The 15985-nt window shown below is 44.5% G+C and overlaps 1 protein-coding gene across 3 annotated transcripts in view; it reads left to right on the top strand.

Moving 5' to 3' along the window:
* Positions 1 to 15218, top strand: part of Bves (blood vessel epicardial substance) — a 31844-nt gene extending 16626 nt beyond the window's left edge. For all 3 annotated transcript variants that reach the window (XM_045154680.1, XM_045154679.1, XM_004660603.2), the window contains 3 exons: positions 181 to 348; positions 1275 to 1416; positions 14638 to 15218. In XM_045154680.1, coding sequence (XP_045010615.1) covers positions 181 to 348; positions 1275 to 1416; positions 14638 to 14762 — 435 coding nt within the window. In that variant the 3' untranslated portion in view covers positions 14763 to 15218. The remainder of the gene's footprint in view (positions 1 to 180; positions 349 to 1274; positions 1417 to 14637) is intronic.
* The last annotated feature ends 767 nt before the right edge of the window (positions 15219 to 15985 follow it).

The raw sequence follows: 15985 nt of genomic DNA on the forward strand, positions 1-15985 counted from the left end.
ATATTCCATTGCAACATCTGCATCAATATTGACACAGTGACCATTCTTATGTCCCAAGACCACATGAAACAAAATAACAAAACTCAGAGAAGTTATCTGGGATTACAGACCACTGTAATCCTAATCCTCATGTCTAGATGTACTTTCTGTTTATATGCTTGTTGCTTGTTTCTTCAACAGGTCACCATTGTTGCGGATGATAACTGCAGGTTTTTATGCTGGTCAAGAGAAAGATTAACTTACTTTCTGGAGTCAGAGCCTTTTCTGTATGAAATATTCAGGTATCTGATTGGAAAAGACATTACAAATAAGCTCTACTCATTGAATGATCCCACCTTAAATGATAAAGTAAGTGTTTTACTGATGTCTTTTGCTGTTAGTTAAATGTATATTTAGAGAGATTTGCTTCATTTGACTGAGTACGTGGTTTCCTTAATTCTCACTGAGTAGTCTGAAGGTACAGAGGGGTACTTGGAGAGTCTCTGTGGCAAGCCATTTCTTGAGAGCAAGGGAACATTTTGTAATTACCATAATTGTCATTGTTTAGTGATCAGGGACTGGCATTTCTGGGGTGAGGTGCTGTCTTTTCAAGAGTCTTATAAGCATCTAATGATGATCACAAGAGAGGAAGTAGGGGTAGAGAAGGCCAGGGAAGGCTATAGACAGGATAGCTGGCAAAACCCCAGAGCAGGAAGTCAGCCTGCAGCCCTGTATCTTTTGACTCTCCCAGGCATCCCATAGGTCAGGACAGAATGGATTCTTTGAGCTTTGTAGATCTTTAGCAATTTTCAATTTGGGCTTAATTTCCCACCTTTGTTTAGAAAGAAATTAAAATGATTGTAGATAAAACTTGCAAAACGTGCTCATGTGGTATGTGCTGTTCATCAAAAACACCGAGTAGGGTGTATACCTCATAAGTCACCTTGTCTGGGCTGTTTGTCTCATTCAGCTGGGGCTGGGGATGTACGTATCTCGGTGGTAGAGTGCTCGCCTAGCATGCATGAGGCCCTGGGTTTGATTCCTAATGCCTCAGAAAGTAAAGAAAAAGTTGATGCATATTATTTCAGGTAAGCAACTTATTGAATATTTTAAGGTTTTCAAATGTGTTTACATTAGCAACTAATAATAAAAACCACTGGTTACATTTACAGGTCACTCAGTGTGTATCAGGTACCTTTGGTGGCAGTAAATTCTTTCAAGGAAAAGAACTGCTTACAGGTAATGTCTGATCCATGTCCCATAGATCTCAGAAATCTTCAAACCTTGCTTTGCAGAAGGCCAAGAAGCTGGAGCACCAGCTCAGCCTGTGCACTCAGATCTCCATGCTGGAGATGAGGAACAGCATCGCCAGCTCCAGCGATGGGGAGGATGGCTTACCCCAGTTTCTGCGGGGCTCCTCCAGCCTGTCTTCTCTCCGTAAGTTACCCCACTGCTGAAACACTGCCTGTTCACACGGCTCTGACAGGTGCCACAAGGACAGCTATATAGCAGGGTTGACTGGAAAAATAACTTGACTATAACTATTTGACAACCTAGAGGTAGCAATAAAAGCAATTGCAACTTTTCTGGCTCCCCCTCTCTCCCCCATTTATATCATCTAAAACTTCACAACTTTCCCCTTTGCTTCGGAAATTGTTCTCTTGTTTTGCCATTATTTTGCTTAAACTTTGGCTCACTGGAATTGTGAAAGAGTTTGGGTGGTTTGGTGGATATGTGGCAGTATGGTTGCCATGGTTTGTGCATGTGATTGAAAGGTAGACGTGGCAATGTGTGAAGCGAGCTTATAGCTTCTTACCTCAGCGTGAGCACTGACAGCTAACAAGTGACTAGACAAAGGGATAGCCCTGAAGACAATCATTCAATGGGCCCTTGAGGCACTCTATCACCTACCTACCAAGAGGCAAATTTTCCAAGACTTTATGCAATAGATTGCTTTAAACCATTTTAGGCACCCCTAATGATAAGATGTTGAAAATTAGTAAAATAAAATACATATATATTTTTAAATATTTTATTTTTATTTATTTGACAGAGAAAGAGGGAGAGAGAGAGAGAGAGAGAATAGGCATGCCAGGGCCTCCAGCCACTGCAAACGAACTTCAGACGCATGCGCACCCTTGTGCATCTGGCTAACGTGGGTCCTGGGGAATTGAACCAAAGTCCTTTGGCTTTGCAGGCAAATGCCTTAACTGCTAAACCATCCCTCCAGCCCTAAAATATTTTTTTTTAAGAAATCAGTAGTTGGGCTGGGAGAAATGCTTGTGTGGTAAAGGTGCTTGCTTGCAGAGCTTGCCAGCCTGGGTTCACTTCCCCAGCACTCACTGAAATCTGAACACAAAGTGACATGTGTACCTGTGATCTTAACACACCTGCCTGTGATGAGGGTGTTGAAGCCAGTGGAATCCTAAGCTAGACTAATGTCCCTGAGCAACCTGGCAGTTCGTTTGCAGCAGCAAGAGACCCTGTCTGAAAGAAGGTGAAGGACAGACATCTCAAGTTGTCCTCAGACCTCATGCGAGCCCAGTGGCTCAGCAGCCATCCTGCCACACCAACAAGCAAGCAAACAAATAGTCATATTCAAGAATTACTCTCGAGAGGATGAGAACTTTGGATGGAGAAACAATAGAAAGGCAAATTCTACCACTGCATAAAGTAAATCCTTTTCATATTTCTAGTTCTATCTTATAGTAAGGCAACTTTTAAAAAATGCCAGCACTCAATCAACAATCCTAAGTGTTTGTGTAAATGGTTTTATAACTTTACCTACTTTAGGTGAGTCAGAGTAACTGGAGAGCTTGGAATGTATATGACCATTTGGCAGCCATGCAGCAGAGGCAGGCAAACTTCATTTCAGGTTTGCTTTTGGCTAGGCACAGAACTTAAATTGACATTAGACAGATGAACAGGAGAAAGGCATAGCACTTTTGAAGTTTTGGCTTTGTCATCATTTTCCCCTTTGCTACTATTTGACTACGCATATACATTTAGTTGAAGTTTTACACAGCATGGGAGCTTTCTTGGGAAATGAGGACCTAGCGAAGCAGATCTATACTCATCTGAGCAAAGAGAAGGGGTTGTGATGAAGCAGTGGAATTAAAGATAATAGCTATTTAAATAAGGCTTGCTTGTACATGATCCTTTCTCAACACCCTGTTGTCTAAATGCTGTTTTCATCCTGGTGTAGGGAGGGCATCTTTTACCTGAGAGTTCCCTATCCTGTTAAGAAACATAAGGAAGGGAGAAGTGGTCTGGCATCTGCTAGGCTCATTTTCAATGCCTTTATTTAAAATATATTATTTATTTATTTATTTATTTGTGAACAGATAGACAGTATGGGTGTTCCAGGGCCTCCAGCCACTGTAAAGAAACTCCAGATGCATATGCCACTTTGCGCATCTGGCCTTATGTAGGTACTGGGGAATTGAAGTTAGGCTTTGTAGGCAAGCGCCTTAATTGCTAAGCCATCTCTCCAGCCCTAATAGCACATTTTTAACTCCTTCAGATACAAGTACTTCAGATAGAAGTACGTCCCAGACCCAAAGAAGACTTTGGGGCAGCACTCATGAACAGTAGAGGATGGGTATTCCACTTGATGTCTTCCATGTGAACTCTTAGGGTATTAAGGCTCATGATAGAACTGTTGGGTCTTTTCCACTCCAGGACTTGGCGAGAGGCCTCACCCCTATTGTTGGACATTGCCATTGTTGTGGCAGAGGGTACAGACACTTTAAGTGTCTTAAAGCTCCTGCCCCAGAGTGGAAGATGCCACTTTCCATCATGCCCCCTGGACCAGACATGCCCCCTGGACCAGACATGCCACTGCCATGATGGGGATCACGCAGTCACCTGGTGTGCAGAAAAGCTAGTGAGACAAAGAAAGCAGTTGCTTTGCCAGTCACCCATTCTACCTTGGTGACGAGTGTTTTACCTTGCTGACAAGGACATTGGGACTTGAGCATTCATTGGCCTCTGTTCCACTGGGAGGCACATCAGGGATCCTGCTGAGTGAAAGCCAACACTCAGCAGCCTTGTTGCTAATGGTGACAAAGCTCTGTTATGGCACTGGGGTTTAGGGAGCGGGGATGTTGAAGGCCTTTGACAGGGCTCACTGGTTATCACCAGTCTTGATGAGATGGTGTGTCCAACTGCTGACAGGTGGGACTCACAGAGAACTCACAACCATGTGGCTGGTTTAATTCCTTGGGTTCTGTTCCTCAGAGGCTTTGGTTCTGCTTGGCCTTCTTATTTCTATTTTATTATTTGCTTATTTAGGAGAGTGAGAATGAGAATGACAATGAATGGGCACTCCAGGGCCCGCAGATACTACAAATGAACTCCAGATGCATGTGTCACTTTGTACATTTGACTTTACAGAGGTAGTGGGGAAGCAAACCCAGGTCCTTAGCCTCTGCAGGCAAGTACCTTGATCACTGTGCATCTCTCCAGCCCTCTGCCTAGTTTCTTTTCTATTAAGTAGAAACTTTATATGGATACATCATGTGTTGGCACCGTCATTTCTCTCCTCCCTGCCCTCACTTCACTGAGGGCCCTCCTCAGGGGGATTGCTGGTATTCGCCATGGGGCTGTGAGTTATGACTTGTGAGGGCAGCAGTCAGTCTTTGTATGGGGAGGCGGCGGGCAATGCCTCTGGATAGTCCCTCCCCTCCTGTGGCTTTTACAGTCTTTCTGCCCCTCTTCCACAAAATTTCTTGAGCCTTGGTGGATGTGTTGAGCTCTCAGCAGCTTCCGGATTTCTGCTTTGGTGCATTTTGAGTGTCCTCAGTGTCTGTCTCCATCACCCTGGTGCAGGTTGTCAGGCCAGGCTTGCTGTGGAAGCAGCAGTCTTGCTCATCTCTCCAGTTCCTGTGGTTCCAAAGCACTTGAACATCATTTCTTACATTTGAAAGTGACAACTCTCTAAGCTAGGCACAGCAAATCTTTTGTCCTAGCATTGTATATTGGTGGACCTATCCCCAAAGTCTCCTTTGATTTATGGATTCACCCTCCCTCTTCCCTCTCTACTTTTTAAGTGTTTGACCTGTAGAACCTGGATTCTTCAGTGCGCCTGTGAGTCACCTGGAACCTGGTAAAAGTTGCTGAAACAGCAGGTCTGGATTGAGCAAGGAGTCCCTGGGCTCATTGTGCCCGGTGACAAAGAGCCTGTGGAGCCCCTCTGCTCAGGAGCCCCGCGGGGTGGGGGAAGCGCTCCTATGTCTCTTGTGTACTGGTAGCCCTAGCTTGAGGTTCGCATGGGCCTGGAGACATTATTTTTCCTAAAGATCTTCAGCAGTGCAGAATATCCCACCACAAGCATACTTCGTAAGATTACACAGCAGATGTGCAGCCATGCAGAAATGTGGTTCACAAGCAGGTGCAGGGAAACTCTTAAGTGAAGTGTTTCAGTGAAATTACTACCACCCCCACCTTTTTGTGCTCTATTTTTAGTTTTTTTGTTTGTTTTTTTGAGGTAGGCTCTAACTCTAACCCAGGCTGACCTGGAATCACTATGTAGTCTCAGGCTGGCTTTGAACTCATGGCAATCCTCCTACCTCTGCCTCCCAAGTGCTGGGATTAAAGGCGTGTGCCACCATACCCATCTTATTTCCAGTTTTAAAAAAAAAATTGTTTATTTATTTATTTGAGAGCAGCAGCAGCAGCAGCAGCAGAGAGAGAGAGAGAGAGAGAGAGAGAGAGAGAGACAGAGAGAGAGAGAATGGGCGCTCCAGGGCTTCCAGCCACTGCAAATGAACTCCAGACACATGCGCCCCCTTGTGCATCTGGCTAACGTGGGTCCTGGGGAACTGAGCCTCGAACCGGGGTCCTTAGGCTTCACAGGCAAGAGCTAAACTGCTAAGCCATCTCTCCAGCCCTATTTCCAGTTTTTTGAGGTAGGGTCTCACTCTAGCCCAGGCTGACCTAGAATTCATTATGTAGTCTTAGACTGGCCTCAAACTCACAATGATCTTCTTACCTCTGCCTCTCTAGTCCTGGGATTAAAGGTGTGTGCCTCCATGCCTGGTTAATTGTATTTTATTTTTAAACATGTCACAGCAAGATCCCTGCAACATAGAAGCTGTGTTCTACCTCAGATTATCACTTTAAGGACACAAGTGAAGTGTTGAGCAGCCTGAGAAAGATTTCAGTCCTGTTTTTCAGTAGCTCATAACCCAGTGAGATCTTCACTGCCTGCTGCTTCTTTTACTGGGCTTTGTGTTTGCATGTGTGACTATAAAATGGGAAAAGAAGACAGGACACACCATCCAAGGTGTGCGGAGAGCATCTAAAGCCATCATACATTGATAAGTTATCTGTTCTCTGGCCTAGATCTCAGCATGACTTCTTGTCTTTATCTTCTTGTCTTCTGTCCCCATAAAGGCTTAGTTCCTTCATGCCCAACACTTGTGTGTCCTTCTCCTTGTCTCTCACACACAGATTGGTTGTACTTGGTATGTCCATCATGAGTGGTGCTGGCACAGGTATTGCCATGGCAACAACAGGGTGTGTTGGTTCTTTGACAATTCCAGAATTTCATTCTTACTGGGATTAAAGAAACTGTTTCCAGTTTTTTTTTTAAATTTACCTATTTATTTGTGAGAGAGAATGTGCATGCCAGGATCTCTTGCCACTATAAATAAACTCCAGCAGATACATGTACCACTTTGTGCATCTGGCTTTATATGGGTACTAGGGAATCAAACCTGGACAAGCAGGCTTTGCAAGCAAGTGCCTTTAACTGCTGAGCCATTTCTCCAGCCTTTTCTTTTTTGTAATCATGAGATAGTATGAACATTACCATCAGTGCTACTCATTTTTGAATAAATTTGTTGGTTTAAACTATTTTTCATGAAATAATTAAAATTTGTGATACTGCCATTACTATGAAATGCTTAGATCTCTTACTGAGAAAAAGACCTTGTGTTCTTTTGCTGTTGTTGTTATAAAGAGATGACCCTGTATTCCTGTGACCTGCTTGTTCAGATATGCTGACGTCAGTTAGTTTGCACCTGACCAGCATTCTTGTCGGCAGAGGCTCGCTCCATGTCTGATAAAACCAGTTTCGCTAGATTGCCTATGTCTTTATTACCTGGAAAGATTCAGGATCTAGCGTAGCATTTTCCATTTCAAAGCTGGCTTCTGAAATAATCTGTTCAACTCAATTTGTATCTCATTCATTGTGAATGGCAGCAGACTTGCGAGCAGGAAGGGCTGTGAGAATGGTCAGAGAGGAGGGCGATGTGATCGGGCAGGCGGGGTCTGGGGAGAGCCAGTGAGCAGTTCTCAGACCTACTGAAAGGGAGCCAAAATGTAGAGAAAGTGTCATTTAGTGAGATTATATAATGTGTTGTTGTTAACTATCATTGTCCTACTGTGCAAGCACATTGGAGACTTATTCCTCTGTCACATTGCACCTTTCGAGCACAGTTTGCTTTTATTGAGAGGCAATACCTTGTACACGGAATCTCCGTTATCTTCTGGCTTCTTGCCTTCAGTCTCGGATGTAAAAATCACTTCATTTCTTTTGTAGGTCTCTGAGTATTTGTTCTGTACTTGAATCGTGCCCTTCATACCACCTTTTGATTTTGTGATTGTAATTACTTACCCTCTCATTCCTTGTCCCTGCCTCTTTTGTCCTTTTACCCCACTTCCTCAACTGAGTCCTTTCCCTGAGAGACCTGACAGTGCTCGCCTCATGCTCATCCTGGATGGGCTGCTGTGTGGACTGTGGTAGAGGTGCCGTTCTGGAACTTGCCTTCTCTCTCCTCCTGAACTTCCCTGCCCAGCTCCCTCACCCTACAGCGTCCTCTGTGCAGGGGCCTTGGCTGCTCACACCAGCCGCTGTGCAGCTGAACACTTGACTGTCTCCCACCCAGGTGGTCAGGGGTGGTGATGTGAGAATGACCTCTTGGGCCAGAGAACACCTCTTTTGACAGCCAATATTGTACACCAATCACCCCATCTGCCCTAGTTTTATGTCCAGGACTTCAGTTCCTCAGGGTTGGTACTATATTCATTTAAGAGAAAATTGGCTAAAAAAGCTTTAACTTAAATGGAATTTTCTCAAAAAATATCTGTCTATCATCCATCCATCTATCTATCTATTTATCTATCTATCTATTTGTCTGTGTGTCTATCTATGTTACTTGGGATGTGCTTCAAGGGGAGAGTACTTGCCTAGCATGCATAAAGCCCAGGTTTGGATCCCCAGAGCAAGAAGGGAAAGAGAGTATAAGGGAGGGAGAATGTTATATAAATAGGCAAAGGCAGGAAAAGAAATGATAATTACTTCTAGCAAAAAAACCATTAAGTCCTTCATCATCCCCATTCATCAAAAATTGTATAATCTAATTAAAATTCTAAACCCTTGTAAGATTTTTAATTACTTGCTAAAGGAGTTGGCCAGATGGTTAAACATAATAAAAATAATAACACTTTGAAAAGAATAAAGAAAATATTATCAAGATAACAAGGGAAAGGAAAAAAGTTCAAGAATATTATATTAGATGGATTACAAAAATGTCATTTTTTAAAACTCTTTTTCTGAAGCAAGAGAAGAGCTACTCAACAGACCTCTCATGCTACGTAACTTTTTTGAAGCTCAGACTTGAGGTCACATCCTCCTCCTGGGGAACAGGTGAGACCCTCATTCTGGATTTAAGAACAAAGAGCAAAACCCAGAAAGGCCCTTCAGCTCTTGTGACATTAAAAGTACCCTGAAATAAACTACTAGGCACAGAATTCTTACAAATTGAGTTTCTCTCACCTAACTTTTCCTTCCTCTTGCCGTCACAGTTTTGAGTATCATATTTGATCCCTCTGGTCTGTGTATAAAAAGGCTTTGATGGGGGCTGGGGAGATAACTCAGCAGTTTAAGGTGCTTGCTTGCAAAGCCTGATGGCCTGGGTTCAATTCCCCAGTAACCACATAAAGCCAGATGCACAAAGTAGTATATGCATCTGGAACTTGTTTGTAGCACCAAGAGGCCCTGATACCCATATTCATTCATTCATTCATTCATTCATTCATTCTCTCCCTGCAAATAAATAAAAATTTAATTTTAAATAGGCATTGACGGTACTGGATCCAGGCTACAGGAAGACAGCAAAGGTGCTGGGGAGCACTGTGACCCTGCTGCACAGGGCCCCCTGTGTACTTGGCACTGCAGGCAAGGACACTTAAGGACTCTAAGTGGGACCTCACAGAGTGCTGTGGTCCTCAACAAGCAGCAGCCAGTAGCCTCTGTCTGCTGAGAGAGACTCTGTCACCTCGCACCAGTGGAGGTGTGCGGTCTGTTCAGGACTCTCTCTCACTCCTTTTCAGCCTTATGCATTTGCTGAGGTCTCCTCGCTGACCTTCAGGGCACAGCCAGTGCTGTAGCTCTCTCCCTCACCTGAGCATCTGTGCACGTGGCATCTAGCTCACAGTCCAGGGCACTCCACTGGCTGCACCTTCTTGTGCGTGGGTATCTATAGGGAAGGTCATGGAAGGCATCTTTTGGTCTCTGGGTATAGTATGAAATCTCCCTCGAGGAACAGAAACTGTTGACAGTACTGTTCGACAGCTTCCCATCCAATCTTGAGTGCAGTGCAGCCTGATGCTGTTTCATTTACTTTTATAATAACAGTGCTAATTGGTGGCCAGAGCCCAGCACATTGTAAAGTAGTTTTAGCTAATAGCAAAACATAATTCTAATGACCTCTTCCTGATCATAGTAAAGACTACAGGACATCTAAGAATGGCTGTCTTCTGACTAGAAATGTCATTTTAATAAGAAGAATACTGTTTTCTGAAAAATGTATGGTTATAAAATTGGACTTTGGAATAAAAGGAAGCATTAGATGGATGTCATAAACCTCACAGCAACGTCTTTAGGGGCACAAGTGAAACAGAAAAGCACTTAAAAGGAGATAAGCTCTCGTCTCCTCCTCTGCGCTGCTTGCCCTTTCCCATCATGTAAGGCAGTTGGGCCTTCTGGGCACATTTCTAATAAAAAAAAAAAAAAACAAAACAGGCAAACTTAGGTATTAATGCTTAGGTATTAACCTGTGAAAGGTAAGCTAGTTCCCTTGAAATAGGATATTCCCTCATTTTTTCATTTCATGCTCCAGATTGTCTTTTGGATTTATTAAGAAGCAAAGAAATAACGTCCAGTTGTTTATGACGGGTTCCGAGTTTTTCTAGTGGGCTGGAGAGTACCATGTGTAGGTAACTGTCACATCCCTGTCTGGGTGCCAAGTATCACATGGGACTTTTTCCTGGGGAGGTACAGACATATCACCTAGGTTAGGGCTCAGATGAGAGACCAGAACACAGTTACACCTAAAACACTTTTGGTGAACCAGCGAGTTTATTGACTAGGGCGAGTGGTTTCTTACAGGAGCGTGGATGATTCAAAGGTACCAGTATCACGTCATGGAAGCTGCATCTCTGGAGCTCGTGACATGTCTGCCTTAAAGACAGCTTAGCTCGGCTGGTTGGAGAGTGTCCCCCACAAGCACTTGTGTACCCTTTATGTAATCCCAGGGAGGGTCTTGCAACTTCTTGTCCAGACTTGTTGACCTGAGTCTCCTCAGCCTCCCTTGTCTCTTCAGGAAGGAATATTTCAATTCAGCGGGGTTTGCTATTCAAAAGGGGCAGATGAGCTCCTCGCTTCTCAAAGTCAACCTTCCTGCCTAAGGTGACCGGTTGTGGGTTCTTGGGTCAGACCCTATGTCTTTATTTAGGTCCTTTTATGTCCTGGCTGTGACATCTAATTGGGCCTTAGTGGGACAGGAGGCCAGGCTAACTGAGATGGCTATCAAGTGTAACTCTCCATGGCTCTGGCTCCTGGCATGGGCCTGGGCAGCCAGAAGGCACTGGGCAGCTCTGGCAGCTGTAAGTCATGCCTGGTCTTCTAGCCCGCCATGGTGAAGGAATGAGCAGTGAGACTTGCTGTGAGGACAGGCTTGCGAAGCTCAGACTCGGCCACACACCTGAGGTACACATGGATCGGCTACTCTCAGTGCTGTGTATAGGAACTGAATCTTCCCTGGCTGTTCAGGCCACCCACCTGATTTGCCCTTCCAGGATGCCTGAGCAGCTCCCTCCCTCACAACCATAGTCACTCCTTCTCAGGTTGTCCTCATCTGACTCTCTGCATATAAAGTCAGAATACTAATGTGGTGAGCAGACATGTTTTGAGTTCCAGGGAAATAAGATAAAGTCAGAGACTAGATCTGCTCCATTTTCAGTTCTTCAATTTGGTTTGTTTGTTGCTCATTTGTTGAGTCAGAGTCTCGCTATTTAGCCTTGACTGACACCGGTACTCACCATGTAGCCCAAGTTGGCCTTGAACTCATGGCAAGCCTCCTATCCAGCCTCCTGAGTATTGGGATTACAGGCATGTGCTACAGTGCCTGTCTCCTAGTTCTCTAATATGTTACCCACCATCTGGCTCCTTGCAGTCATTCTTTTTGCTGATGGAATGAAAGGCTTTGGCAGGTGATGGGACTGGTATCTCAGACTAACATTTCCTATTGAGGATCCAAGATTCAACATGGTGGTCATGTGTGCTTCCCACAGTCTCAGCCTCAGCTTCTGATATTCCTCATGGGGCATTTCAAAGGAGGGCTGTTTTGTCACCATGCATTTAAGCAATGAGGAAGATCAGGAAGTGGTGGTGTTCTGTGAGGCAGCAGGAAAAAAGAATGGTGAGTACAGCCCTCAAGATGCTTGGTGCCATGAAAGGAGAGGTGCACGTCACTGCAGGGTGTGATGCAGAATTGAGACAAGAATAGAGAGTGAGAAGGGACTTTTGCACAAGGAATTCCACTGTGAGGAATGGATAGGAATGTCTGGTAAGCTGGAGTGGACAGACCATAACAAATAGAAAGAAAAGCAAGGGAGGAGGCTAGCATGAATTCAGAGAGCAATGAGTTTTGGGGCGCTTAGTCCAAAAGGGAGAAGGAGGCCCGCCTGGAAAGTCCTGAATGTCACCTCAAGGGTCATGTTCTTATCCTTTTAATGATATATAGTAAATACTACAACTAAGCTGTTCTTTCTAAGAATAGCTGAAAGGGGCTGGAGAAATGGCTTAGCAGTTAAGCGCTTGCCTGTCAAGCCTAAGGACCCTGGTTCAAGGCTCGATTCCCCAGGACCCACGTTAGCCAGATGCACAAGGGGCACATGCATCTGGAGGTCCTTTACAGTGGCTGGAGGCCCTGGCGCGCCCATTCTCTATCTATCTATCTGGCGTGCACTTACGTGCGCTCTCTCCCTCTCTCTCTCTCTCTCTGTCGCTCTCAAATAAATAAATTTTAAAAAAAATTTTAAAGAATAGCTGAAAGTTCTTAGAGATTTTTATTTGACCATTTCCAGTTGTGTTGTAAATGGAAGTTACTTTTTTTTCTCTCTGAAAAGTTAGAGACGTGTGAGATAGTTGAGAGACTCAGATGCTATTTGGGCTCCAAGGCAGATGCTGCTCTCAATATCATATAAAATATTGACCCTGTTTGATAAATGAGTTTAAGGACTACAGATCAATTAGCCCTACTTCCTCATTCAAAATATTCTGGGTGTGTTTTGTTAATGTGCTCAATACAGCTGTGTCTAAAGGCTGTGTATTATTTATTGGGTTTAATGCTCTTAGATATGCCATCTTGTTTGTCCTAGGGTTTTATCTGATTGCAGATACTCAACCTTAGTTAATATTTTATGAGACTCAAATCATCACTGGAGGTTAGAAATATGATGGAAACCATGGCTACTGCAAAGACATGTTTGCAACACTCAAGACTGCTGAGATTCAGAAACCAAACTGCTACTTAAATACCACATTTCCTATGGCTATTTCTATAAGCAATAATGAATTCTCACAATTTCTTTTCTTTTTGACCTTTGTCCTCCCAAGACCATATTGATTACTAAATACAAACATTTACAAAGTGATTATTCTATTTTCCATACTAGTCTAAGAATTTAGGGATTATGCACTCTCCTAACAACTACACAATTCTTATTCCTGTCTCACAAATAGATAAGGAAATAGATACAGAGAAGTGTGGCAACATGTCTAAGATCACATGGCTAGGAAGCAGCAAAGGGGGGATTTGGACCCTAGAAATGTTTTCTGAGCCTCTAGTCTTGGCCGCTGTGTGTGGCACATGCCATTTTGGAAGCCAGGAAACGGGCTGCACATTGGTGGCTGAGTGTAGAGTATGTGGCCCTCACCGTAGTTGCATTCTTCCTTCCAGGGAGGAGCTTGGGACAGGCTGAGGGCCCTGCTCCTCCACAGTGACCACAGCATGCTCCCACTGCTGGCTGGTCCTGACCTTGAGCAACTTGAATGAACTTGGTCTGCATCACATCCAAGGTCTGCACACTTCTTTTTCTGTTAGTAAGAGCTGAAATGAGAGCTGTTTCATCCAGTGACCCTTACTATCTGCCTCACTCACCCAGCCTGCATTCAGCCTCCACTGATTGAATGCCATTGTGCCTGCAGGTGGTCCGCAAAGACACAGGTGCAGGTGAGGGTGTGTCAGATGGAGAATGATGTGATGGTTAAGGGGAGCTTAAGCCTACACTGTCATGTAAACTACTCAGTATTCACCTTGAGAAGCCTCCTTGTGAACACGTAGGTAGCTGGCATGTTCTCCATCAAGTGTGGTGTCCAGTGTACGGTAGATGCTTCAAGAGCTTTGAGAGACTTGGGTTGTCACACTTGCGCAGCAAGCACTCTAACCACTGAGCAATCTCAAGTAATTTCTCTTCCTAGGCACATGCAAAGAATCTCTTAGAGATATTGTAGCCATGTAGCCAACAGCTTTGGGTAAAGGTGTGAATAAATGGGTGGCTGCCTGAGTGAGTCATTTCTGGTGTCTTAGTTTCACTCAAAAAGGCCGTGGGGATGCACTTTCCCCTTCCTGGCACTTTCATCCTGATAATCTGTACTTTCTCTCTCCTGCCCCCCCCCCCCACACACCCGTACCAGTCCAGGAAGTGGCTGGGCCTATGATGGCAAGAAATTTTTTTTAAAACATTATTCATTTGTGTGTGTGTGCATGTGCATGTGCATGTGCATGCACGTATCTGACACAAGAGCTGGGGAATTGTACTCTGCTCAACAGGTTTTAAGAGCAAGTGCCTTTAACTGAGCCATTTCCCCAGGCTGCCAAGAAATGTTTGGGATTTTTTAAACATTTCATTCGTTCATTTATTTATTTTAGAGAGTGAGGAAGAGGCAGAGAGAGAGAGAATGGGCACTCCAGGGCCTCCAGCCACTGCAAAGGAACTCCAGATGCGTGCGCCACCTTGTGCACCTGGCTTACGTGGGTCCTGGGGAATCAAACCTAAGTCCTTAGGCTTCTCAGGAAGTGCCTTAACCATTAAGCTATCTCTCCAGCCCATGTTTTTTTTTAGGTTATCTTGAAGATACAGTTAAATTTCAGTTTTAGAACATAATTTGATCTTTAGAGAAATTAGTTAAGTCAACTCTCTAGAGTCAGCATTAGACTCAAGTCACCGTGGATGACGCAAAGGGTTGAAAACGCACTTCGGGATATCGCCTTCCTGGTCCTGCAGGAGGCGCCCACGTGACTTTTAGGTGGTTTTGTAGCTGATGCATTCCACAGTTTCTTTTTTGTGTTTCTTTTTTTTCCATAGACGTATCCTCTCCGCAGCAGCGAGCCTCTGCCAAGATGAAACCAATCGAAGAAGGAGTAGAGGATGATGATGAGGTCTTTGAACCAATGTCTCCAAATAAAATGAAAGTCCATCAGCTGCCTTGATCAGAATTCGAGTAACAAGATAAAAGATGTCCTGCAGAAATCCCAAGACATCCCAACCCCGTGCCATGGTTTTTAGATTGTTCTGCTTTCATCCATCCAGGCTACAAGAGTCTGAGGGTAGGAAGGTGAGAAAGGCTCGGAGATGGAAAGGTTATCTCCTCGGTCCTTTTTAATGGTGAGCCTTTTAAGTTTATTGAGCCTTCTGACTAGCCCTCAGTCTGTTTTGAGATATATATTTCACACTATTTTCTAGATATTATTTTGCCTTAAACAATCTTAGGGCTATGTCAACACAAATGCCTTTTCACTTATTTTTCCACATTGTGGCGCATTTTTCTCACAGAAAATTCTTTTCTCTATTATGCTAATTTAGAATGAGTTGTCTATTTGATAATTTTAACAATGTAAGTTGAAACTGAGGCTGAGGTAACATTAAAAACCTTATACTTTGTTCAACTGACTTTTTATGATAAATTTTAGAGAAAGATGTATTTTGTCTGGTTTCTCCCAACTCCCCACTCTAGGCCAGAAGTGTTCCCCCAATAGGTCACTTCCTTTACTTGGGCACACACCTGTGATCCATGGTTCAGTTTGAGGCCGGCCTGGGCTACAGAGTGAGACCCTGTCCCAAAACAAAACAGCAAGTGTCACAGTTCTTGGTAGCAGAGCTGTGTAGAGGGTTCACCTCTGGACATGTCATGGTGTCCACTCTAGATGCTTCACCTCTGGACATGTCACGGTGTCCACTCTAGAGGGGTCACCTCTGGACATGTCACGGTGTCCACTCTAGAGGGTTCACCTCTGGTCATGTCCCGGTGTCCACTCTAGAGGGTTCACCTCTGGACATGTCACGGTGTCCACTCTAGAGGGTTCACCTCTGGACATGTCACGGTGTCCACTCTAGAGGGGTCACCTCTGGACATGTCACGGTGTCCACTCCAGAGGGTTCACCTCTGGACATGTCACGGTGTCCACTCTAGAGGGGTCACCTCTGGACATGTCACGGTGTCCACTCTAGAGGGTTCACCTCTGGACATGTCACGGTGTCCACTCTAGAGGGTTCACATCTGGACATGTCACGGTGTCCACTCTGAGGGTCACCTCTGGACATGTCACGGTGTCCACTCTAGAGGGTTCACCTCTGGACATGTCCTGGTGTCCACTCTAGAGGGTTCACCTCTGGTCATGTCCCGGTGTCCACTCCAGAGGGTTCACCTCTGGAC

Source organism: Jaculus jaculus, chromosome 7 (assembly GCF_020740685.1).
Source record: "Jaculus jaculus isolate mJacJac1 chromosome 7, mJacJac1.mat.Y.cur, whole genome shotgun sequence".
Lineage (NCBI taxonomy): Eukaryota > Metazoa > Chordata > Mammalia > Rodentia > Dipodidae > Jaculus > Jaculus jaculus.